Source organism: Rhineura floridana, chromosome 2, assembly GCF_030035675.1.
Source record: "Rhineura floridana isolate rRhiFlo1 chromosome 2, rRhiFlo1.hap2, whole genome shotgun sequence".
Lineage (NCBI taxonomy): Eukaryota > Metazoa > Chordata > Lepidosauria > Squamata > Rhineuridae > Rhineura > Rhineura floridana.
Genome location: NC_084481.1, coordinates 11923035 through 11948659, shown reverse-complemented (window position 1 = coordinate 11948659; position 25625 = coordinate 11923035). Strand labels below are relative to the sequence as shown.

Sequence of the window (25625 nt, the reverse complement as noted above, 5' to 3'; positions counted from 1 at the left end):
ATTATTCATAATAATAATATAATCAAACTTTTAAAATGCTGCCCAATCATTATTATAATTATAACCAGATTAAACCTTATAAGGTCACAGCTTCCTCCCATTTTCTGAGTCTTTTGCCCAAGGCCACAGAGGTCTATGGCTGATCACAAATTGGAATCCAGGTGTCCCAGACAAAGTTTACTTTTCTGTCTAGCAAACTGCACCCTATTCCTGTAGAGCTTTTCACTTTGTATATATTCAGGACAGCAGATAAAATTGGAACTGATTTTAGACATCCAAGGAGGCCTCTTATTGAACTTCACCATTAATTTAAGAAGTTTAGCATTGAAGTCAATGATAAGGCTAGGCATGCTCAGTAAGAACCAACTGTCAGTGTTCTAAAAGCCAGACACAGCTGCTGGGCTTGCCTAATCAGGGGTCCACACCCACATCAGACATTTATTGCACTTTAGACAGTCATGGCTTCTCCCAAAGAATTCAGAGTATAGTTTCTGAAGGGTGCTGAGAGGAGATTCCTATTCCCCCGACACAGCTCCAGTGGCCAGAGTGGTTTAACAGTCAGCCACTCTGATTGAAGCTCTGTGAGGCGAACAGAGCCTCTTCTAATAACTCTCAGCACCGTTCACTAACTACACTTCCCAGGATTCTTTGGGAGAAACCATGACTGTCTAAAGTGAAATAAAGGTCTGGTGTGGATGTGGCTAGGGACAGCTTTAGTTTAAATTTGGGTGGGAGGCTACATGTGCCTGCTGTAGAATAAAAAGGTGGGAGAAACCCTGAAACAGAATGATACTGTTCACAATGTTTTCCTTTTGGAAAGGAAAGGGGCTTCCCCTCTGCCCAGTGCCCACCCATCCAATCCTCTCTTTCCCCCCACCCATCCAATCCCCTCCCTCCCCCTCCTCTCCGCTCTCCCCCATGGTCAATTTTACCTATCCTAAGCAGGGCCGGCACCAGAGGGCAGGCAGATCAGGACCTGGCCGAGGGCCCCTGGGTCCCAAGGGGGCTCTGAGGGGCCTCTCCTTAGAATTTACTTCTTAAAATTTTTACTTTTTTTTTTTTGTAACAAATGGATCTACAAGATCCTGAACTGTAACAAACACCTGAACTGTAAGGAACCTCTTTTGTTTTGCCAGTTCATAAGGAGCAGGCAAAAAACAATTTAAAAATAACAGAAGAAACCATCAACATTAATAACAAAGAAAATTATTTATGTCTCCACTAGTCCTCCACAGTATCAAACAGACATAAAGCATCCATTTCCATAAAAAGAACTGAGAAAAAAAGGGGGGGACAAGATTAAATGAAACATTTTATTCATCATGCTAAAATAAAACATTCCATAATCCATTTTTTCTTCATTTTTTTCAATTTTTGGGGAAAAAAACAAAAAAGGCTTAGGAAAAGCCCGGGCCTTCACATCTCTAGCCCCAGCATGCCTGGCGCCAGTCCTGATCCTAAGCATGATTGCATAGGAGTAAATCCCATTGAACGCAATAAGCATGCAAACGATCAAAGCTGCCCTGCCCTCCTCCTCCCTCCCATCACCTCCCTTTTGCCTTTTCCCTCCCCCTCCCCTTCCAATCCCCTGCTTTCCCCTCCCCCTCCTTCTGTTCCCCTTTCTCCCCTTCCTTCTTCCCTCTCCCCTTTCTCTCCTCCTCCCTCATGGTCAGTGTCACCTATCTTAGCCATGATTGCACGGGAGTAATAAGAATGCAAATGATCAGATGTGCCTTTCCCCTCCTTCCACTCTCATCTCCCTTCATCCTCTTCTCCCCTCTTCTTTCTTCCTCTTTCCTTGCCCACTCCAGGCCTCCCTCCCTATGGGCCTTCCTTGCCCACTCCAGGCCTCCCTCCCCATGGTCAGTTTTACCTATCCTAAGCATGATTGCACAGGAGTAAATCCCACTCAACTCAATAAACATGCAAATGATCAAACCTGCCCTTTTCCTCCCCCTCCTGCCTGCTCCCCTCCCCCTCCTCCCCATCCCCTTTGTTCAGTTTCACCTATCCTAAACATGATTGCAGGGGAGTAAATTCCACTGAACTCAATGAGCATGCAAATGATCAAACCATTTTCAGCAAACTTTTAAACTGCAGAAGATGAGGGTCAGAGTATGGGGCAAGGTCAGTAACAGGATTACAGGTACTCTATGAACATGGCTGATTCTTCATTAATTTCAACAAATTATGAGAACTCTGACAGAAAAAAGTCCAAAAGGGGTCTGTTCCCCCCCTTCTTACACTTTGAACTCTCGATTCTCTCTGACTGTTTTGTGTATCTCCATGAAAATTTAGAGGGTTGTTAAACAAGCTTTTCTGAGTTCAGGACTATAAGGTTTGTAAGGTTTTGCTCTGAAATGAGCTTATGGGAAGCATTGAATGGCATGGGGGCATTTTCAATTTAACATTGCGGAATGTGAAAAATCCATGCTGACTATAGTATACAGCCACTCTTGTGGCTATATAATATTGTAGACGTTATTGATATTCTGAAGCACTTGCTTCATGAAGAAAAAACTGAATAGGTTTTCAGAAGTTTTGCCACTTGATGGATCTTGAAAAAAGGACACATCCAGCTGTTACTCTTGTGTGGTGCACGGCTATCTAATTATGACACACTTTCGTTCAGATTGTGTAGGCTGATATCTGAATGGTTTGGGATGAGAAGAGGGATTTGAATTTCATGGAAATTTGGTCCATGGTGGCTCTCATTCTGGTGTTCAAACCTGGTACTGGTCAAATCTAGACTTTCTGGCGGCAGTCAACTGGCAGTGGAAGGCTTGGGTGTGCCAGGGTCTAGATCAGTGGTGGGCAGCCTTCAGGCTTGCAAGATCTAGTTTGTTTTTAATAGAACCCCTGAGCATGCCAAGAATTGGGCAGGGTGCTCGCTGAGCATATACTCAGTAGAGGAATTCTTTTTAGTCCAGAACTGAACTCTTGGGCTAAGGCGAGTCTCTCCTAGCCTTACCCCAAGCTTTCTTCATTTCATTTAGTGGGGGGAGTGTGTTTTTGTTGCTATTGTTAAACAATTGAGAGTTACCTTTGTCAATCAAATACAAATTACCCAGAGATCGACCAGTAGAATCCTAATCTACCTTATGAGTGTCTCAGCGCTGAATAGTGGCCCATATCTTTCAGTCTTGGACAAATTCATTGGAAGAATGTCAGTGGCTGTTAGGAAGGATGTGCAGGATATCCATCCTATATTTATGGTATCTCTGACACATAAGCATCACATTCTAGATGCTGAGAGTGAAGCACTCTATTACCTCTCTTGTGCAGTTACATTCTGGATCTGATCACTATTGCAGACTAGATATTGAGCTGGGCGGACCCAGAGTCTGACCCAGAACAGCTGTGCTTATGTTTACATGGCTTGCCTTTCTCAATCTGTACTGTCTGATCCCTCATAACAATAAAACTAGCATTACTTATGCAAGAAGAGAGCTAAATTGCCTCCAAAACCAAAATAGAAAGTATTAAATGGGTGTGGTTTGGAAATTTTGGGATGTATTGTAAGGATCCCAAGCACGCATACCCAAGATTACAGATATGAAGCAGTCATTTTGCTGGATCCTTTGTCTCTGCACACAGCCGTAGCTTCTTGGAACCGTTACCAGTGTAATACACTGTCAATTGTGAACAAGCTTGGCAGTGCCAATGGCTGCCAGCCACTTGGCTCAGTGGACAGCTGAACTGAAGGCCTGAAAAGATTGTGAGATATTATTTTCCCTTTGGCTGCTGGTAGCACTCATGTGTGCTGTAGAAGAGGAGGCTCTCTGTGGCTTAATTGCTGTGAGTCTCTTCAATAAAGCTGAGAGACGAAGACACCCCCGTCCTTGAACATTAGCAGATGGATTTTCTTCTACCATGCAGTATCTGTTGCACTAGCCACACAGTGGAATGATGGGCTTCAAACCATCATCATGTGGTTATCTCTAGTAGATTGGTGAGATTTGCTGAAAATGTGACATTGGAGGCTAACACAAAATGGACTCTGTTGGACAGTGAAATTCCACATGTATTCCACTACAAGACTGACTGACTGCAGAGGTCAAAATTAGTGTTAAAAAAAGTGAACAGAATCTATTATAATTTGGTATTACACTTTATTCTCTCTGGCACCTCCAATAAAAATAAAGAAATCTATGAACAAGTCTAGAAAAGATGTCTGAACCCAGAACCTAGCAGTGTTGCTGGTCAGCTAGGAGTATTCAGTCCTGAGCTAGATGAAGCGCTAGTCTGACAGTACAAGGCAACATCATATATTCATATATACCTGCAAATTGCCACAGAAGAATTAACAACTCTGTATATAAAGGAAATGTGAAGAAATTAAGAGGATTCCCTCTTCGGGGGGTTTGTGTGTGTGCGTGCATGATAATCCTATGGCAACTCTACTGTTGCTTTCATGTTGGCTGACAATCTTCACTATGCAATGATTTGCAGATAGGTAGGAAATGTGGGTTACAAAAGCACATAGCATTGCCTCACTAGGGGGGAGAGATCATACCCCAGGAGAGATGCTATGAATCTCTTGCCTCAGGCCAACAACAAACTGGTCCAGACCTGGATTGAGTTCTGAATGTTGCCACCCTCCGTTCCTTCTCTCATGCACTATAACTGGAGGGGCCTGAGATTAAAAAGAGTAGTAGTACTCCCCAAGGAAGAAGACCACAGAGCTTCATAGGCCAGGGTGACAGCAGGCTTGGTGGTCTGGTCCCCTTGCTATCAAGGGACTGAAGTGCAAAGGGAAGGAGAGGACAGGGAGAAGCAAGAGTTCGAGCTCAATGGTAAAGCATATGCTGTGCATGCAGAGGGTCCAAATCTCAATCCCTGATCTTTCCAGGTAGCGTTGTGAGAGATTAATGTCTGAAAATCTGGTGTTTCGATGTCACTCAGTATAGACACCTCTAGACTAGATGGATCAATGCTCTGACTTGGCATCAGACAGCTTCCTCTGAATGTTGTGATTTTTTGGCATATGAAGAGTTGGCGTGCAGCTCTTTGGTTGAGCTGCTATGTGTAGAAAGGGAGTTAATTCAACTGAGCATAACAAGAAGCAGTCCTCTTATTTTTGTTCCAGTAAACTGAAGGATTTTTAGTGGTGGTGCTAATTTATGTTGCGCCAAGGAACTGTTGCTAAAGACAAATGTGTTAAAAGGTGGAACCAGATTTTGGCCTGGAGTAAAATGGGAGAAGTCACTTGTCATATGGGAAGATAATGCGTGAAAGAGAACTCTAGGTGACAGGAAAAGGTGAGGTCTGCATTTGGGAGAAAGAGCACCTATTTCATGGGTGTGAGGAGATGAAATAGAATTGATACTTAATTATCTGGGGATATAAATCTAGCTTTAACACATTTGTCCCCTTTTTAATTGCATAGCAGATCCTTCTGCAAGCAGTGACAGTTTGGCTTCTGGAGAGGAGAGAGGGAGAAAATATTTCAGTTCCATCTCTGCAAATGCCAATGAAACAAGTGACAGAAGGAGCACTAGTTTAGGTTGAAATATATCAGGGTATAAATTTGTCATTGTCTAAGAAGGGAAGCAAAATGTTTTGATAGAAGGATGTGATGGAAGAGTTTGACAGCTGATGGAGGCGCAAAACAGTGGGTCAGGAAAAAGTTAATTTATTTATTTATGGCAGTGGAGAGGGGCAGGCAAGGAAACCAGTGAGCTCAGCTCCAGATGAGGCATGTGTGTCATAGGGGTTGATGAGGAGCTTTATCCTGTTGGGATCTGGAATCCAGAGTGACCACAGGAGTCCTAGCAAGGGGTCAGATGGCCATCTGAAGATGTACAAAAAGGATGGAGAGTGAAGGGGAAGAAAAAACCTATGAAGACATTTGTTAAACTGAATTAAGCTTGCAAGGGAACCATGTCTTGGGCTGCGTTGTCAAGATCTATGTTTTCTTCAAGATGAAAGGAACTTGTTTTGTGCTTCGTTTTCACTTGTACGGTGGCATAACTAATAAAATAAACACTGATGCAAAGGCATTGCAGTTTGAGATTACTGTGAGGAAAAGGTATCAATGATGGGATGCAGAGAAATGATGTGGAATTGTTGTATGGATTTTATGCACAGCAAGTCCGTATCTTTGCACTAGTGCACATATCTCCTTAGATACTGAAAGAGGGATGCATTGACAATCACAAAAGCTCCATTCAAAATGAAATAATGGGGAAGGACCATAGCTCATTGGTAGAGCACATCCTTCATGTGCAAAAGACAACACATTTAATTCCTGGTATCTCCTGCTTTTTAAAAAAGGATCATATAGCAGATTATGAGAGAGGCTTGAGACCTTGGCAAGCTGAGTAGACAATACTGTGCTAGATAGAGAAATAATCTGACCTGGTATTGAGGCAGCTCATTTCCTTCCTATAAATCTGAGCAAGAATTTTGGATTGGATAGGTGAGCACTTGTTAAGTGCAGTTGCTGCCAGGAATGTGCAGTTTTGGCACAGTTTCTCCACTGCAACCCATCTGATCTATGTGGTAAACAGTGTACAATTGTTGAAGTCCCATGTGGAGCATCTTCTAGTGCAGCAGCATTCATACAGACTTTTTGCTGTGTTCATGATTCTGTGGATCAGGGCATTGCAGAAAAGTGACTACTTTTACCCCCTGCTAGCATCGCCCCCTACAGATAGGTAACATTTAGCTTTTGTGTGTGTGTTCGATTTGATGATTGCACCTTTTTTCCCAGATGCGCATCCACAAAATATTGGCATCTGCTTTAATGCTCTGCACTCATTCTTACAGTCAAGGTTATAAATAGTTTTCTGTTGGGAGACATTAATAAAATGGAATAAATAAATAAATCCTGCTTTTCTGATGCCTATGCACCACTCAGGATGGCTTACAGCAATTAAAACTAATCATAACATATAATAACAAATTTCCCCAAATACAGTGTAATAAAAGCAGAGCCAAGTGTAGCAGATAATACAGCCATTGGATAAAAACTTATCTATCCATTAAAACAAACACCTGCCTCAACAGGAAGGTTTTTGTCATACAGTGAAACCCCGTAAGAGAAGTGGACCAATCTAGCCATTGCTGCATTGTTGTGGTATTCTAAGAAAAGCTTATACAATGAGCTGAAATATGGACATCTCCCTGCTCCTTATCTGTTGGTTTTGCAGCTGTTAGTGCTAAAGTGAATTTGAAACTAAAAGGTCTTATTACAGGTTTTTAAAAAGTCCTCCTAACCTCTTGGGGGACAAAAAATAATGGCAATTTGAAGCAGCAGAGGGTTGTCAATTAGGGCAAAAAGGGGAAAAAGTAATGGTTTGAATGAGGGGTGGGGGAGCAATGTGAGGAAAGAGTGTGCCTCAGACAGACTTATGCATCCTGTTGCTAGGAAACCACATCAGCATTAAATACAGTGTGCTAATTGGCTAGCTTGTCAGTGCCTGGGTACCAGCCTGGGCCTGCTACACAGCTGCTTCTGCTGTCTGGTTGCTAGGCAACTGCATCTTCTGTCCCCCCCCTTTCTTCTGGCACCTAATTGTCTACTTTTGCTGCTGGTGTTGCTGCTGGGTACCAGTCTGGGCCTGCCACTCTGCTGTTCTCCCTAGGGGTTGAGTTGGGGGTGGGGGTGGAGGATATGTCAGCAATTAATGGAGCAGAAGTGCACATTCTACAGAAGGCCTTGCACCTGTGTCCCCTAATTCTCCCTCCACCCCCAACAAAACCCTTCTGTTCTGAATACACATCAGGTGCCTCAAGCTTTTTCTGCTAAGCTTATAAGAATAGGTTTTTAAAGGAATCAGAATTTAGGAAGCTTTGTCCCTTTTATGAAGGGTGTTGCAGGAGAAGGGGAGGGATAATGTACATTTTCTCAGTATGCTTTATGTCAGTGGGCTAGATGTGATGAACAATTGCTTTCCTGTTTATGGGCTTGTGAGAGTGTATGGTAATTGAGTGTGGGTAACAAACCTTTGAGATATTTTACTCTTTCTAAAAAACCTTCTTTACTGATATTGAGGGAGAGGTTATTTTCCTTATTTCATGTTACTATTCGTGCTTCACATATGCAAAATGATATGTGAAGGTTTTCATGGACACCTAAATGAGAAGAATTTAGGATGTGATATGCAGTTTGTTTGTAAATTGAAGCAGCTCCTTTTAAATGGACCTGATCAGTAGCTTCCAGCAGTTCCCTTACAGAGAGATCCCTGCCTCTACTCAGACATGCATGATTATAGTATGAAGCAGAAACCTGCACATTGTGAACCATCACAAATTCAACTGCCACAGAAAGGATAACATCCTGTCCACCTATGCCACCTCAAATCCAGGATTTTTCAGTGGAGCCAATTCACACATTCAGCTATATGCTATCAAATATTGAGAAATCAAGTAATGTGTGAACTAACCCAACAAGTCAAAGTGAGATTGGCCTCAGTATCCCTGCTATGCTCTTGCTTGGGATGGAAAAATATATCAATTTTGGTTTTCTCCTTTCTCATTTTTTTAGTTCTCCATGTTTCTGCAGCAATGTGCGTATTTTTAAAATAAATCCTTGTGAAAATTCTTCAGCATTTTAGTGCAAATCTTTCCTAACACACACATTTTTGTCTGCAGCTTTGACTAATGTACACATTTTCCAAACAGCTTCCTATAATGCATTTTTGTACTTTACCTTCACTAATATATTCATTTTTATATACATTTTCTCCTAATGTATGCATTTTTGTAAACATTGGTTGGTTGGAGAACTACATTGCAAAATTCAGATAAGTGTGAGTTTTGAAGTACGGCTGTGTTTCAGTTCTCATATTGTTTTGGAAAGTGTGGATTTAATAAATTTGGGCCACCCCTTGTGGCATATCTGTAATTATCAGTTCAGTCTTGCCCAGGGCAAGACCAACACAACTAAGATTGTGGCTGCAGTAAATTCAGGTGCATAACAGCCATGGCATTCAGCAGAGGTCGGGACCCACATGCCTGAACATGTCACCACTGCTGTTTTAATTACACTGGCCTCGCCCCCAACATGAACACATCGGCAAGGCCTGCAGTCTCCATCTTGATCACCTCTAGCTTCAACATCAGCCTTATTTTTGTACTTTTGGTTTTGTTTTGCTTCTAAAAAAACCCTCATCCCCTGCTTTTTCTAATAACTTGCTTGATGAAGAGTTCTGAAGAACTTGAAAACCTGCCATACTTTCATGACATTCTGGCTGGTCCCAGTAAAGGTTTTGCCCAGCTGTAGATTCTGGAGGGTTTTTTTTCTTGTGGACCAACAGGGCTACCTTTGCTTTTGACAAAAAATGATAAACATCAGAAACTGGTAGGGAAACAAAGATATTCTGCAGCAGATGTTAAAGCTGCCGAAGTATTAGTTTGCTTCCAGATTTAAAAATATGTCTGTATGGACTTGACTTGAGACTTGTGGGGGGGATATATTTTGAACACAAATTAAATGAAATTTGTTTGCAACTGAAGCAAATAGTTTTCATAGCCAGCAATGATGTTTCTTCTATGAGATGAAACTGATGCACCATAGTAATTTAAGGGAAATACTGCCATTTAATTTTTGTTCCCCTTTTCTTGCAAAAATCTGCCCTTGTCACCAACACAATTAATTCTTTTGAACATTCTCTTCTTTAATTCAAACAACTAGTTCAGAGGGGAGAAGATCAGTGGATGGGACAGTATAATTTCGGTTTAGGTCTCCTCTCTCCAATCTAGTTGTCATTCAAACAACAACTATTTCCGGATGGGATAGTTGTGGTATTTGTGTATTTTAACTGGAAAGAACCCTCATACTGAAATCCAACATACACAGCATTCAATATATAGCTACACATTCAATACACAGCTCAGCAGATAATAATAATAATAATAATAATAATATTTTATTTATTGGTCGCCTATCTGTCCAGGTTAGTGGACACCCTAGGCGACTTACAATAACAAAAAGCTATACATAATATACATATACAAAAACAAACCACAGTCCTAAACAATTTAAAACCAATTTCCAATTAAAACATCATAAAATTAATCCTCCTTAATCCCACAAAAAAAAAAAGAAAAGAAAAAAAAGATCAGAAGTATGAGGGCACAGCAGAAGGATCCAGGAGCAAAAGACCATGCTCATAAAAGAAATGCAATAGTCTTCATTGTCAGGTCCTTAATAAGGAACTGTAAACATCAGGGAAGAAGAAAATATTTTTTAAATACTGGAAATCACCTGAAAGATGCTCTTTAGGGATCATTCACGAGCATTGCCTTCAAAGTGACAAAGCTCTCGGTCACAGTTTGTCTTCTTGAATCCTAAATGTTGTGTGTCTGTTATTTTTATTTATTTATTTTCATCAAAAGCAAGGCGGAAAATGGGAAAACTCCTTTATAACCCAAATCTAGGGGAAAACACATGTTCAAGAAACCAGCAAATGAAGAGAAGTGAAAAGCTGAAGTGGGCCCAAATAAATCTTCAGTTTAAGCTCCTCAATTGTAATGATGCTAACATAAGCATCTCTCAGCTGGGTCTGAGGAGGATAGAAAAAAGCTGCTGTGTGGGTTAGTCATTTACTGAACATTACTGATTGCAAGCTAGGGCTGCTCCAAAGATAAAGTGGAAATCTGGCAGAGGCAGTTGAGATCTCCTATAATTCAGCAACCAGAGCCTTTTATCCTTAGCTCAGAAGGATTTCAAAACGAAAGAGGGAGAATGCTCTAAAACTAAAAGGCAGAGTAATGCAAAAATGCTCTATACAAACTGCAGCAGGTGTAGGAAGCCAAACACCAATTGATCCATCAGCCCATCAATCCAGTAATCTCTTCTCTCACAGGACATAAAGCTTTAGGCTGGGTACCCAGTTTTATCATTGATGTGTATGCTGCCCTGGGCTCCTTCAGGAGAAAGGGCAGAATATAAATTGAATAATAAATAAAAATAATCAAGCAACACTTGCTGAAATTCCTTCTTCTACATAACTCTTCAAGGTGCAGGAGCCCTGTCCTCTTTTGCATTTGGCTACCTTAGGAAAAAGTGACAGGAAAACTGGGAAAGGGGGGTAGAGTTGGAGGTAAAAAAAAAAGTGATGAGTTTAATTTCACATAATCTCTTGTTGCTCTCTTGAATTCAAGTGTTGCCAATGGCTCAAAAATTGGAATTTCATAGAGGGACAGGCAACATTAGTTGCTGTTTTTGATGTTGATTGATCTATTTTGCAAAGAATATTCCTGCACATATACAAATTACATTGTCTCAGAATGGCAATGAGCAACTGGGTTGCCTTGTTTAGTCAGTGGTGATCGTTTTGAAAACAGAGGTATTTGCACTCTGTGACACATATAACCCAAAATCTCTGCTCAAAACCACCATGCATTCTATGTACATTTGCTTACGAGTGCCTTTGAACATGTGAAGAATGCCCTCCCATATGTGCATGCATGCGTGCGAGAGAGAGAGAGATAATGAATATGAATATGCAATTTAAAAGGAAGCAGAACAATGAGGAGGAACAGACCAGTAATTTTTAGGCCAGGCTTTATACTTTCCCAAATGTTGCGACACAGTTCTCAGCTCAAGAAACTTATCAAAATTGTGGAGGCGGACAGATGCAAGAGCAACATGGAGCAGAACATTCCTACCACCACCCTCATCACACTTAGCCCCATTCTTAATATCAATACTCTATCACTACTTTTTCACAACTTGTTTCTCTGCCATCACTGGACATGTGACAGAATTAAGGGTTAGTCCCCATAATCTGTTTTCTTGGGTGGGGAGCGATATTGGCCAAGTACTTGTAGAAGGAGTTTTACTCAGCCCCCCCAAAAAAACCTTTGCTGTCCTTTCCATTGCCCATGATATCAACCACATCCTCAGTTTATAGTCTAATTTAGGGCAGCTATACACTTTACACAGAAAACACAACTGCTCCAGTAACTAGTTACTTGCTCCACTAAGTACTTGTGTAACAAATGGTATGGATAGGTTGCTCTCGGAGACTGGTTTATAAACGATGTGCTTATGTAATCTATATTTTATGCAGAAAATACTGGCTTAATACCATGTAGCTAATAATAGTATCTGCTACATTAAGCATGGAGCTGTGTTTCAATTGCAAACCTATGGAAGCAGACAGCATATGTTTTTATACCCTGCTGTTACCCTTCCTGACCTACTGGGATAGGGATAGGTTATCAGTATAAATAACTGATTACATATATAAGTTCATGCAGATAGACATAATAAAAAAAATCTTTCAAAAATGGAAGGCCTAGATCTTAGTGCTGGAGACAATACTGTATAGTTCTTGTCTAGGCAAGCTTAACAGACCCCATCTTGTCACGTTACTTACTACAGCAGCCAGCCACCTATCTTCCTGCCAGAATAAAGAACTTACCATTTTCTACAGCAATTTTAGATTTTCCAGTACTGTAAATGCAATCCAGCATGGGTAAAAAGTCAGCCAATCCAGTTGCCATGGAAGTGAACAATTCCCTTGATACCTATTCCAGCAATCAAGATCTAATGTAACAAACAAAATATCTTGCAAGCACTAATTAGGTGGCCTTCAGCTATACTACCTGAAAAAAATATGACCAAAGATTGATAGTTTTGACAGTATACAATACTGCATGAAACCCAAGCACAGATACTGTTAAAGCCTTTCTGGACTGCATTCTGCCTTATCTTAGCCTCCGATATCCCTCTAACATCTATGATAGCCAAGCTCCAGGGGCATTCCAGAGTGGTTTCGCGAAGGAAGCAAGGAGGCTAGCCTTCCTTTCAGATTCTTCTCTTTTGTAACATGAGCTGCTTGCTGCCAAATGTCAGATAGTGTCTCTTTGTGTTCCCAGGCACTGCACACTTGCTTACAGTATGCAGTACAGAGGACAAAACAGAAAGACAAAGGAAAATGTGACCTTTAAAAGCCACATCTAAAGGAATCCTTGACCCACAGGCCTCAGCAAAGATTAGGCTGCTCCTCTCAACAGCTATTCAAAACATCAAAGCAAAATGTAAGGAAAGATAACAGAGACCATCTCATAACCTGAGAAGGAAAAACCCCAAGAATATCTTACTATTGCTTTCTTTTCCCTGAAAACAATAAAATAAAGCATCACTTGGCTACCTTGGGTGCAACTGACCTAAAGAAAATCTAAATGTAAATGACTTATGTCAAGGGCTGTTTTTTACAACATATATTCAGTATGTTATTCCTATCAGAGTTGCATCCCACAGATTGCAATCTGGTTTTTAGAAGTACTAAATCTTTCCCTATCACCAGAATACACAGACACTGCAATGTCTTCACATCATGTACGGTGCTATGTTTTAAAGGGCAGGGAGCAGAAACAGTAAGCATTTAAGGAAAATGTGCAGAAAACTGATTCCGATGTTGTCTTCACAAGTCACTTTATTCACAGGGTAGCTCATATATCCATTCTGCAGCATATTTTGAAATCAGCAGTTGCTTTCATGAAGGACCTAGGTGAATTCAAGTTAGACGTTCACACATTCTGCTTCTACTCTTGTTTATTTGCATACTGCTTTTTTCTTGAGACTGCACTGGTTAAAATTAGGGAGCCAGAAGAGGGCAAATTACTTTCATACAATGCCCACATACAGCTTATTTAGAACTGATGCGCCTCTGGTCTATGGATAATTTGTGCACTTTCAGTGAAAAGAGTTTTCAGATTGATTGCATTTGCCATCCAAACAACTCTGCGAGGTGAGTTCACCATTATTCCTATTCTACTATTTATCCAACTCTCACTCTGCTTACCCAGCTTTCCACCTCTTTATGAGAACAACAGGATAAGCAAGGGCACGTTTCCAAAATGCAAGGCTCTTCAGGTATACCTGCAGACATTCTGTTGTCTTCAAGCAAAATCAGAATGCTAATTGTAGAACACATGCTGCATATGCATAAGGCCCCACGTTCAATCTCTAGCATCTCCAGATAGCCTGTGGCAGCAGGACTACTAGAAAAGACCCACACACACTTGAATTTCTTGGAACATTGCTGCCAGTATGAACAAATATCAGATTTGATGGACCATGTAAGGCAGCTTCATTTGTTCAACAAGATTAATATTGTTTTTTCTAGCAGAGTAAAGTACGAGGGTGACTCCATGCAAGCAGCTCTTCCTCTTCGACTCATCATGTCAGACTCTACTAAATGCCAAATCAAGGGCATTTTTCAGATGAAAGTGATCCTGTAGCCTGACCTGGATTGGGTATCCTACACACCTAAAAAACAACCATTTAGTCATTTATTTGCTACTGCTTTTGTTCCAAGAAAGTGAACAAAATAAACCAACTATGGTCACAAAATAGCTAGTACATATAATCAATTGAAAGAAGGGTTAAAAAAAAGACAAAACAGCACCAGAGACACAGAATTCCCCTTGTAATCTCATTGTAATCATTGTAATCTCAGCCAAGAATCACAATGTATAGCATAACAGCTAAGGCACTGAGCTATGAATCTCAGATTGAATTTCTAAAGTCATGAACCTACCACATGTCCTTGCCTTTCCCCCCCCTTAACACTACCTTCCAATTGCAATGTGGGAATAATACTAACATACTTACAGGCTTGTTTACAATGCTAATGGGCTCATCCACGTGTCACAATAAACCATACTTTGTATTGAACGATAAGTTTAATCATGAATGCGCCAGCGTAGTTCAAACAAATCTTGGTTAACTTCTGGCTCATTGGTCATGGTTTGTTTAAAACAAACATACCATACTCCAGATTTGGACGGTGCAATAAGCCACACTTTGGCTTATTTGAGGCGTGTATGCACCACACTGGAGTGGGGGCTAGGGAGAGAAGCCGCATCGGGATCTGTGCAGCAGGAGGGGAGGCACATTCACAATTAAACCAAGCTATGGTTTATCGTGACATGCAAACCAGATCACTGAATGCAAAATATTTTAAATGATACAAAGTTTTAAACACTATATAAATGTTAGTTATGGATAAAAAGTACACAAAGAAATGCCTTTACTGTGGTCACCTCTCAGCTATGGAACGACTCCTGTAAGAACCCTGCTGCCTATTTTCCTTGGCCAGAATATTGCTTAAAGATCAAAAAGGCTCCGAGGGAAAGGTCTGAGCCAAACGACTTAGTGGTCTCTCACAGAAAAGGAGGGAAAAGAGTTACCCTGTCTTCCAAAGACACCCAATCCTTCTGCCAAAAATCTGGGTTTCTGTTCAAGGCATTTCCCATTTTCTGTCTAATACAGTCACACCAGCGAGGGAAGCAAGTAATGACAGTCAACATCCAATTATGAACCATGCTGTGCATATGAACCAAGCCCCAATTTAAACAGGATGTCAGGCTGGCAATAAAAAATTTACCCTTAAGGCATTCCGCATGGATGGTTTCTTGTTAAAACTAGTATGCCTTGCATACATGCTAGGGATCTGCAGTCTAGGCAGGTACTGCTCTAGCATGCCAACACTGCAACACTACATATTATTAACCTTTGGGCAGTGATCTGAATTTTTTTTTCGTGTTCATTCAATATCCAAGAAACACATTCATACACTTAAAAACAAAAATATGAGGAAGCGTAATAGTACAGCAATTGAAAGGCATGACAAACTTTCTCACCATAAACTGACTTTCAAATGTAACAAAATGGAAGCCATTTAGATTAAAAGCACTCCAAACTTTGACAGATTAAGCTTCTTCTAATTTGATGTGCCTGATTTGATGTGCTGTATCTTTAACATCTATACTCATGGTAGCTTTTTACCTAGCCAAAACCCTCTGAAGTGCCATTTTTGCCACAAATGGATTTTTAAATGAATTTACCAAACAGCTTTTAAGAAATAAATAAATCTGGATATATGCAGTTTTATTTTAAACTTATAAACCTAAGGCAATACCAAAGGCTAGAAACAGAAAGAAATTCACCTTTTACAAAATACTACTAGTTAATGATTTACAATACAATAATCCCCTCCAACAGCCCGATATAAAACCTCTGGGACTTGCATTCTGTCTTAAAACACATTATGTAAAAATAGGATTTTTAGATGGCATAACACAAATAGTTTTTAAATCGAGAGAAAGAAAGAATGAACAGATATAGCTGTTAAATAGAGAGAGAGCTTTTGGAGTAAAAAATATAACCTTAGCTTGACGTATATATGTGATTCTTGAACCAATCACAGTGAAACTAATAGAAAAATCTATTTCAGTTTCTTTCAAAGTCCTTTCATTCCTGAATGTGCCTTAATTGATTTCATTGAGAAGAAAAAGTGCCATTTCTTAGGGCAAGGTAGTATATTATTACTATTTCGAGAGAGAAATTGTGTTTTAAGATACAATTTTGACAAACACCACCAATAGCAATTCACACGTGCACATTATGCTGAAAAATGAAGATGAGTAACATGGCAGAAATGTGAGATGAAAAGCAGTACAAGACCATCATGACCATGCTTTCCCTCAACATATGTATTCCCACCGTTTCATAGATTCAAAATGCCTACATGAGATGGAATATCATAGCCTTTAGTTTATTTGATAGGCAGATCATGCCACAAAATTACCCACTGTGGACAGATTTAGCATTAACATACCATGCTTAACACTTGCCTGAAATGCTGTTCTGAACACAAAGTTCCAACTGGATAGTACTGAGGGAGTTACTGTAGTTCAGAACAAGCACTGCAATACCTCCACATCATCTTGCTGGTAATGTATATTCTGAAAAGTATTTAGAGCAGTAAAGGTTTGAGCCCACTCTGTTCTACTCCATCAACTGCATTTTCTCCTTCCAAGTATGCTGCTTTGTGGGATCTTGCAATTTATATGTAGCAGAAATACCATAATGTAGAAAGCAGGGCTCCTCCTGGGATGGGTACAGGACCACTATAAGACACTTTCTCCAAGCTCTCAGCAGGAGCTAGGGATTGGGGAGAAATTTGTTTCAGTTCTCATTTAAATCTGAATCTTTTCCAATATAAGAGATGAAACACAGTGATACTTTGCAATTTGCACTTACCTGAATTTGGTAATGCAGTTCTTCAACCAGTGTTTACAAAAATACATGTGTTAGGGAGAAAGTGCATAACCATTAATATATTAGTGATATATTAATATATATATTAGTAATATAGTGAAGATTAGTGTACGTTAGTTAAAACTACATTAATACGTTTGCACTAAAATGCTGGTGTAATCAAGATTGCACTAGTAATTACAGCTAAGCCACAAGGGCCTGGAATTCCACTTGGCACCACCATGAATGGCACCCAGCTAGTAAGTGGTGGGATGGGGGGATTCCAGGCGCCAGTGGGAAACAGTGCTGGTGGGGTTGCCTGTGATGCGTCCTTCCCTGGCTCTCCCTGTCAGGTTCCTACCTGCTCGTGGTTACTGCCTGTCTCTAGGCACCACCAGGGATTTCACCAGTCCGGACCGCTCTCTCTTATGGTTTACCTATCCGCTCTAGCACAGATCTCAACAGATCCCCCTGCTAGGCAACCACCAGTCACGTCCCAATACTAGTATTCCCAGAGACTCTGAATACTGGTATTGTTATTCTCTTCACCGCTGCCACCATTTGTTACAGTTCCCCTTCAGCCTTGGTCATTACCTTACCCTCCCTTCTGGTCTGTGAAACCCCAGCCAAGGATCAGGCCTTTGGTAAACCAAATTAAGTATTTATTACAGATAACAAAGCTAACAAGATTAACAAGATTTCTTCTTAAGGCACATAAGCATATGGTTTTACTCAATACTAATCCGAACTCCACCTCCCTCCTTCTTCACTCTCTCCTGGCAAACAACTCTCTAAACCCCACCAAGCAATCCACTCTTTCTCTTCTCCCCCCCAGATCCCACAATTCACCACCTCACATTCACCCAGATTTACCTGTCATCCTTTCATTTATACTGTCAGCCATTTTAAACATTCAGCCAATCATCAAGCATTCTATTGCCCATTCACTCCCCCTCCTCTTTCACTACTTACCATGTATACTCTAAACAACCAGCACTTACCATATATACACTAATATATAGGAACATCACATTGCCCACCAAGGGCCGCTTGGCCAGGACCTGGGATGAGGAAGAAATTCAATTCAGTTTGCATTTAAAGCTGAATTTATTAAATCTGCACTTTCCAAAACTGTGAGAACTGAAACACAGCCATCCTTCAAAACTCACACTTATCCATTTATCATTGAACAAGCTGGTCTCTCTGTTTTATCCTGGCTAGTTTCCAGGAACCACACAACTCGTCCTGCATGCACAATTCAGATTCAGGGCTGTGTTTCTTGAACAGAAGCCTTCCATGCCTTGTGGCAAATGGCATTTGAAATTGAGGGGGCCTGATATTAAACATGAAACATGTGGGGCATCATATTAAATGTGTGCGTGCTTTTCAAAGTGCCTTGGGCTTGCCTAAAGTAACTCTTTGAATATACAGTAGTCCTCATAGATTTTGGTGTGATGCAAGTGAGGGATTGGGAGGGATTGCCTCTCTCTTACTCACACGCACACTAGGGATGGGCAAGCAATTCAATTCAGTTCACATTTCAGACTGAATCTATCAAATCTACACTTTCCAAAACAATATGAGGACTGAAACAGGCATCCTTCAAAATTTGTATTTATTCAAATTTTGCAATGCAGTTCACCAAATGTTTACAAAAATGCATGTTAGGGGAAAGTGTGCATTAAAATGAATATATGAATGAAAATAACATACAAAATGCATTATATGATGAGAAATTGCTTTCAAAAATGGGTGTGTTAGTCAAACCTGCCTGCAAAGTTGTCTTTATTAGGAGAACTTCACACTAAAATGCTGGAGAATTTTCATGAAGATTTTTTTTTAAAAAAGCACAAATTGCAGCAGAAACCTGGAGCACTGAATTTAAGATTGGAAAAATGAGAAACGAGAGAACTGCAACTGACATCTTTCCATCACTACCAGGAATGCTCCAGATGTGTGTATGTGTGCATGTTTTAATTGAAATTCTGCAGAGGAAGCTGCCAGTTTGATTGGAGCTTTGGACCTAGGGGAACAGATTTTTTAAAAACTCTTTCCTCCTATGCTACTTTCTCAGTCAAATCCTTCCAGTTTTGTTCGCTCTGTGTGTGTGTAGAATATAGATACTAGTTGATTGAGAAGACAGAGCCGGAGCTGGGGAGAAAGGGTTAAAGGCCCATTCTCCCAATGCTACTGCTGAAATCAAATTGGCCGACATCCCCCCCACAGTATTTATTTATCTATAAAAAAACTCATTTTGTTCCTCAGTATGTAAAGAATCAAAGAAACAATTGCTTTAGTTAAATGACACTTTACAATATTTTTGCTCTGTTGAGCACACAGTTGTATGCTTAGTTTGAGGATGCAGTGATCAGAATTAGTCATGCAAGCTATCCGTCAGTGGCAGTCAGCGCACACTGACTCATGTATGCAATATACCAATTTGAGTATGAAATCATAAAGAGTAGCTGAAAATGGAACTTTCTAGTGCCAGATACACCTGCTTTAATGATTTTTTAAATAAAAAATGAAAATAGCTGCCCAGTTTAATAAGGTATTAAAATAATTTGGTCCACTGTAGTGAATTTATTTTAATTACTGTTTTGCTTCTTCAATCTCCTTTCCTGTAAGAGATTCAAGGGAGTGTACATGAGTCCCCCTTCCCCATTTCATCCTTAGCCTAAAGAGAGCCAGTGTGGTGAAGTGGTTAGATTATTGGACTATGACCTTGGAGACTAGGGTTCAAATCCCCACTTGGCCATGAAGCTCACTGGGTGTCCTTGGGCCAGTCACTACGTCTCCGCCTCACCTACTTCACAGGGCTATTGGGAGGATAAAATGGAGAGGGGGAGAAACATTTATGCCACTTAAGCATCTTGGGGGAAAGGTGGGATATAAATGCAGTAATAAATAATCTACTTTACATGTTTGTTTTAAGAGAAGGTGATTGGTCCACCCTAATGAGTTTCATGACTGAATGGGAGATTGAACCCAGGTCTCTCAGGCCCTAGTCCAACACTCTTAATCACAGCACCACACCATTTATGCACTAACCTCCTGCCAAATCAAGGTTACCAGTTGTGTAGGCTGAATAGAAATGCAAATTAACATAGATATATATTTTCTAAGTTTGCATAATGCTACTTACTTTGATCATGAGGGAGGACCAAGAACTATGAAGGACCCTGAAATCTGATCCTTTGATTTACTTGTTCTTCTGGTGGAATCTGCAATTTCAGATATTGCTCATTGCCCATTAGCATTAGAACTCTTTTAAAGGGGGGGGGGGAGCAGAGGAAATGAGAGCAGGGAAATGTTACATTTTACAAGTGGAAGCATAGAAACAGATGCAGCTCTTGGGGGTAGGGGTGTAATATGCTCTGATTCTTCAATGGCTATTTGTCTGCAGGCTTCATGCTGGTTGAGCAGTTTGCCTTTAGTCTCCCCATTAATGCAATATCTCAATTCAGGAGAAGAGCTGGAAGTGGAAACCTCCTCCTTTGTAAAGGGTACACAAACAACTTGGAGCAGCCATAGCAGCCAGCCCTCTTTGACTTGTGGGATGTTGGTAGTCACATGCTCCACTTTGTGCTTGACACTAACATGACATCTTTCATCCCTCTGCAGGTGAGAAGCCTTACAAGTGTTCATGGGAAGGGTGTGAGTGGCGTTTTGCACGAAGCGATGAGCTCACGCGGCACTACAGGAAACACACAGGGGCAAAACCCTTCAAGTGCAACCATTGTGAAAGGTAAAGGCTATTATTTATTTTCAACTTCTTTATTCTGCATCGTGGCTCAAAAGCTGCCCTCAAGCCAAATTAGATAGATTATTTTTAAAATACAATATTTGCTGTTTCTTTTTTGGGGGGGGGGATCGATGAAACAGGAGAGCTATATTAAAGGCCCTGTGATGGAAATATAGGACTACCTTTCAGCTATAGAATACACTCTTCAAACATTTCAAGGTTGATTCCACTTCCTTGGACAGATGCCTAGTGGGAAAGCAAGCCCTGCCCAGTAACCAAACAAGGTTTCAGGTTCAATCCCTGGCACCTCTGGTTAAAATGATCTGAGGTATTCCAACTTGAAAAATATCTCTGCCTGACACCTTCAAAAACTTCTGAGAGTCAGAATAGATAGTACAGGCTTAGATAAACCAATAGTCTAACTTGGCATAAGGGAAGTTCATACAGTTCATCAGCGACACATTACCAAAGTGTTCATTTTCAAAAGCTCTTAATTCTGTTGCAGATATGATTATAAAGCCACGAGATTGGATGTATACTATAGCCAGGATGGATTTCTCACGTTCTGCAGTGTTAAATTGAAAATATTTATTTATTTATTTATTAGATTTATATCCCAACTTTCCTCCCAGTGGCTTCCCATAACCTCATTTCAAAACAAAACCTTACAAAACGTATAGTCCTGAACTCAGAAACGCTTGCTTAACAACCCTCTAAGTGTTCATGGCAATACACAAAACCTCAAAGAAAATCTAGAGTTCAAAGTGTAAAACGAGAGGGGGGGAAATCCGGACCCCTGTTGGACTTCTTTCTGTCGTGGTCTCATAATTTGTTGAAATTAGTTAGAAATCAGTCATGTACTGACCTTGCCTCATACTCTGTCCTTCATCTTCTGCAGTTTAACAGTTTAAAAAATGCCTGACTGATTTTTAATTAAGAAATTTAACATTGGAGTCAATTATAAGTATGGGCATGCTCAGCAAGAACCAACTGTAAGTGTTCTAAAATCCAGACTCACAGCTGTTTGGCTTAGTTAATCAGATGGCCACACTCACACCAGACCTTTATTTCACTTTAGAAGTCATGGCTTCCCCCAAAGAATCCTGGGAAGTGTAGTTTGTGAAGGGTGCTGAAAGTTGAGAGGAGACTTCTGATCCCTTGACAGAGCTCCAGTGTCCTGAGTGGTTTAACAGTCAGTCCCTCTTATAGGGATTGTAACTGTGAGGGGAATAGGGCATTTCCTAGCAACTCTCAGCACCCTTCACAAACTACACTAAAGTGAAGTAAAGATCTGGTGTGGATGTGACCAGTGATAGCTTTGGTTTAAATTTGGGTGGGAGACTACATGTGTCTGCTGTAGAATAAAAAGATGCAGGAAACCCTGAAAAAGAATGATACTGTTCACAATGTTTTCCTTTTGGAAAGGAAAGGGGCTTCCCCTCTGCCCAGTGCCCACCCACCCAATCTCCTCCTCTCCCTCTTCCCTCAAATGTCCTCCCTACCCCAGGTCAGTTTCACCTATCCTAAGCATGATTGCACGGGAGTAAATCCCACTGAACTCAATAAGCATGCAAATGATCAATCCATTCTCAGCAAATTTGCACAGGATTCCATTTCTTACCTCTCAGATTAAAAAGCAGAGAAATTCACTAAAACTTTGAGATTTAAGAATGTACAGGTATTTCTGTACAGAAATGTACAGATACATAAATTTACAGATATGTACAGATATATCATGCCAACAGATATTTCTATGAAACCTTAAAAAGCAGGGAAATTGGGCAGCTACAACAAATGCATCAGGGAAGCAGGAGACCTGACCTCCTCTCTGAGATATTGTACTGGCCTAGAAATTTGTAAAAATGCAAACACAATTTGGGTTGGTCTTTCACAGTCTAATCCACTTGCTGTGTAGCTTGGAAGAATTTGGTAGCATGTGCCTCTGAGCATGTGGAGAGTGTTGCCACCGCTAATTTTAATTAGATATCTACAAAGCCCAGTTACTTTGGTCTTCATCTTCCTCAAGGGCTCTGAAAGAAAGATTTAACCATAATTGAAAATATTCAGTACAAAATATTAATTTATATCATCCACTATTACAAAACTAACTAAAAGCTTGAATAAAAAAAATGTTTAGAAATGGTATTCAAACCATTAATATAAAATACTGGCATGAAGAACGTGAAACATGTTTAAACCTAATAATTAAATTGCAAAACATCCACATCTAATAAATACAGTAGAACTTCATTTAAAAAAATAAAACACAACAGAGAAGACAGGGGGACTGTTTGTAGGGCCAAGTTTGGTTATGAAGCTTTCTATATTCACCCCAGCCTAAAAGGGAGCGCACCTAATAGCGCACTTGCAATCTATGTAGCCTTCTTAGAGTATATTTGTATAAAATTAAATAGGAATATATAACGGCACAGTTACGATTTACCTTTATAGGCAGCTGTTATATGTGTCTGTCTTTTGTGCTCACAAGTTTCTTGTTGGAAGTTACTTGAGCTCTTGGTTACTTTAAAAACTTGTGTTAAGATTTGCAGATCTATGACTGGAGTACTTGACTAAGTGTACGTTAGACTGTCTGACTCTTAGCGTATGATTGGTAAAATAAAATCTTAGATGAGTAGGAAAGAACAGACTTCTCAGTAATAAAACCTGATAGCATTGTCATTGCCAGGCAGTAAAGCACCTTAATTGGAAATACTGGCTATGCTCAGTCAAAAGCTGAGCTCCTAGTGAACCGAATAATAATAATCTTACATCTGGTCTTGCCACCTTTTAAAATCCTATTTATGTATGTAACGTTGAGAGTGGCTTTTAGAAAATTACCCATCTTTTTAAAGCAGCCCCAAGATCTCTGCTGTAATAAGAAAATGCTCTTAATACAATCAAAGATCTATTTCTTTCCTGAACACATTTAGACTGCCAAGGCTCACGCATAGAAAAGAAAGAGGACATAAACAGGGACCTCATTCTCTGATGGGAAAGAAATATAATCATTTTTCACATCCTGCCTGTCTGAGGCCTCCATTCACTCCACCAAGTTTGTTCTTCCTCTGCCAGTGCTGCCTTCCTTTTGCCTTTTATTTGTGGACACTTGACTATGCTTTAGTTTGTTCAGAATGCGGGATAACATAAACTAAGAGGAGATCTCTGGAGCCTTGCCTGTTCTGAGCATTCCTTTTGTCAACCAAAGGAAGATGTGTACTCTTTTCTTTGGGGGCAGTAGGAGAGTGCTTAAATGATCATTGTTCCATTGATGTTCTGGAACTAGCTTAGTTCACAGCAGTCGGGGAATTGTCTTCTTGGAGATGGCTGCTGTCTTCTCATCTTCATCTTTTGAAAAGCCAAGCCAGTTTCCGACCTTGGGCTGATGCAGTGCAGATCATTTCAGCATTGAGTTCAGTCCTGTCATTTAACCCTTTCCCCTACCCTTAGTTATTTGTCATGATTAGAGCTGTGTGCAATTGGGAGGGCCATTTCACAAACTTTCTCCAGGGGGAGGAGACGTTCTCCAAGAGCTTCTTAGGTGTGAGTACCACCACTTTCCTTTTTTCCCAAAGGGTTTTTGTTTTTTCCTGCTGCTGCAGCAGCAAACGGCAACACCAGCACCAAAATGGTGGGTGAATTCTTAAAAGTTGTCTTCTCCTAAGAGGATGTGGTAAAATACGATATTTTCTCAGGGGGGAAAAAGTTCTGAGAAATTTCAGCTTGGCTCTAGCCATATTATTCAACCCATTGAACATGCTAATGTCTCTATTTTATCCTGGCTGGTTTCCAAAGAACCAAGGAACAACTCATCATGCATGCATAAGACATATTTAGGATTGTGTTTCTTGCATGCCTTGTGGCAAAGTGCATTTGAAACTGGGGGGACTTGATATGAAACAGGTGTGAGTGCTTTTCAAAGTGCCTTGGGTTTGCCTAAAGTAGCTCTTTGGATATAGTCTTCTTAGATTTTGGTGAGAGAGATACTCAACCTAATACGTGTGAGGGATTGGGAGGGGTCTCTCTCACTCTCACACAAACAGTAGGAATGGGAGAGAATTTCGATTCAGATTGCATTTCAAGCCAAATCTATCAAATTTGCACTTTCCAAAACAATATGAGGACTGAAACAGGCATCCCTCAAAATTTGACCTTAATCAGATTTTTGCAATGCAGTTCACCAACCAAACAATGTTTATAAAAGTCCATAGGCTGGGGAAAGTGTGCATAAAAATGAATATATGAGTGAAAAATGTATACATTAGTCAAAGCTGCCTACAAAAATGTGTTTATTAGGAGGATTTTGCACTAAAATGCTGGAGAATTTTCATGAGGGTATATTTTTAAAAAATTGCAAATTGCTGCAAATTGTGGAGAATTCAATTTAAAACTGGAAAAATTAGAAACTGAACCAAAATTGAGAGTTCTTTCCATCCCTAACGCATACACCACCTTCTTCAAAGCTTCAGATTAGCCTCAGAGTGCAGTAAAGGAGGGTTACTTCAGCTCTGTGCTATATTTTCCAAATGCTTTTTGAATGAGTCAGGGTTTCATATTCCAGGCTTTTTCTTTACACCCTCTAGCTCCTTTCCTACTTCACCTTCTGTTCTATTCTGGTTCAGGGTCTTCCTGTGATATTTCTACTGTAATGTTTACAGTGAGTGACGTGAAATCTCCAATCTTTCACAAAGCCCCCTACTTGAAGCTGGATCAGCCACTCCGTCATGGCCTAACCTACATCAACAAGTGATTGTGAGAATAAAATGGGAGGGGAGAACCATGTATACCAGGGATGGAGATCCTGTGGGAGATCCAGATGTTGTTGGACTACAGCTGCCTTCATACCAGACCCCTGGCCATGCTGCTTGGGGCTGATGG

At 40.4% G+C, this 25625-nt stretch overlaps 1 protein-coding gene across 3 annotated transcripts in view; it reads left to right on the top strand.

The window, feature by feature from the left end:
- KLF7 (KLF transcription factor 7) overlaps positions 1 to 25625 on the top strand; it is a 103230-nt gene that overhangs the window by 55477 nt on the left and 22128 nt on the right. For all 3 annotated transcript variants that reach the window (XM_061607799.1, XM_061607801.1, XM_061607800.1), the window contains exon 3: positions 20630 to 20753. In XM_061607799.1, the coding sequence (XP_061463783.1) occupies positions 20630 to 20753 (124 nt within the window). The remainder of the gene's footprint in view (positions 1 to 20629; positions 20754 to 25625) is intronic.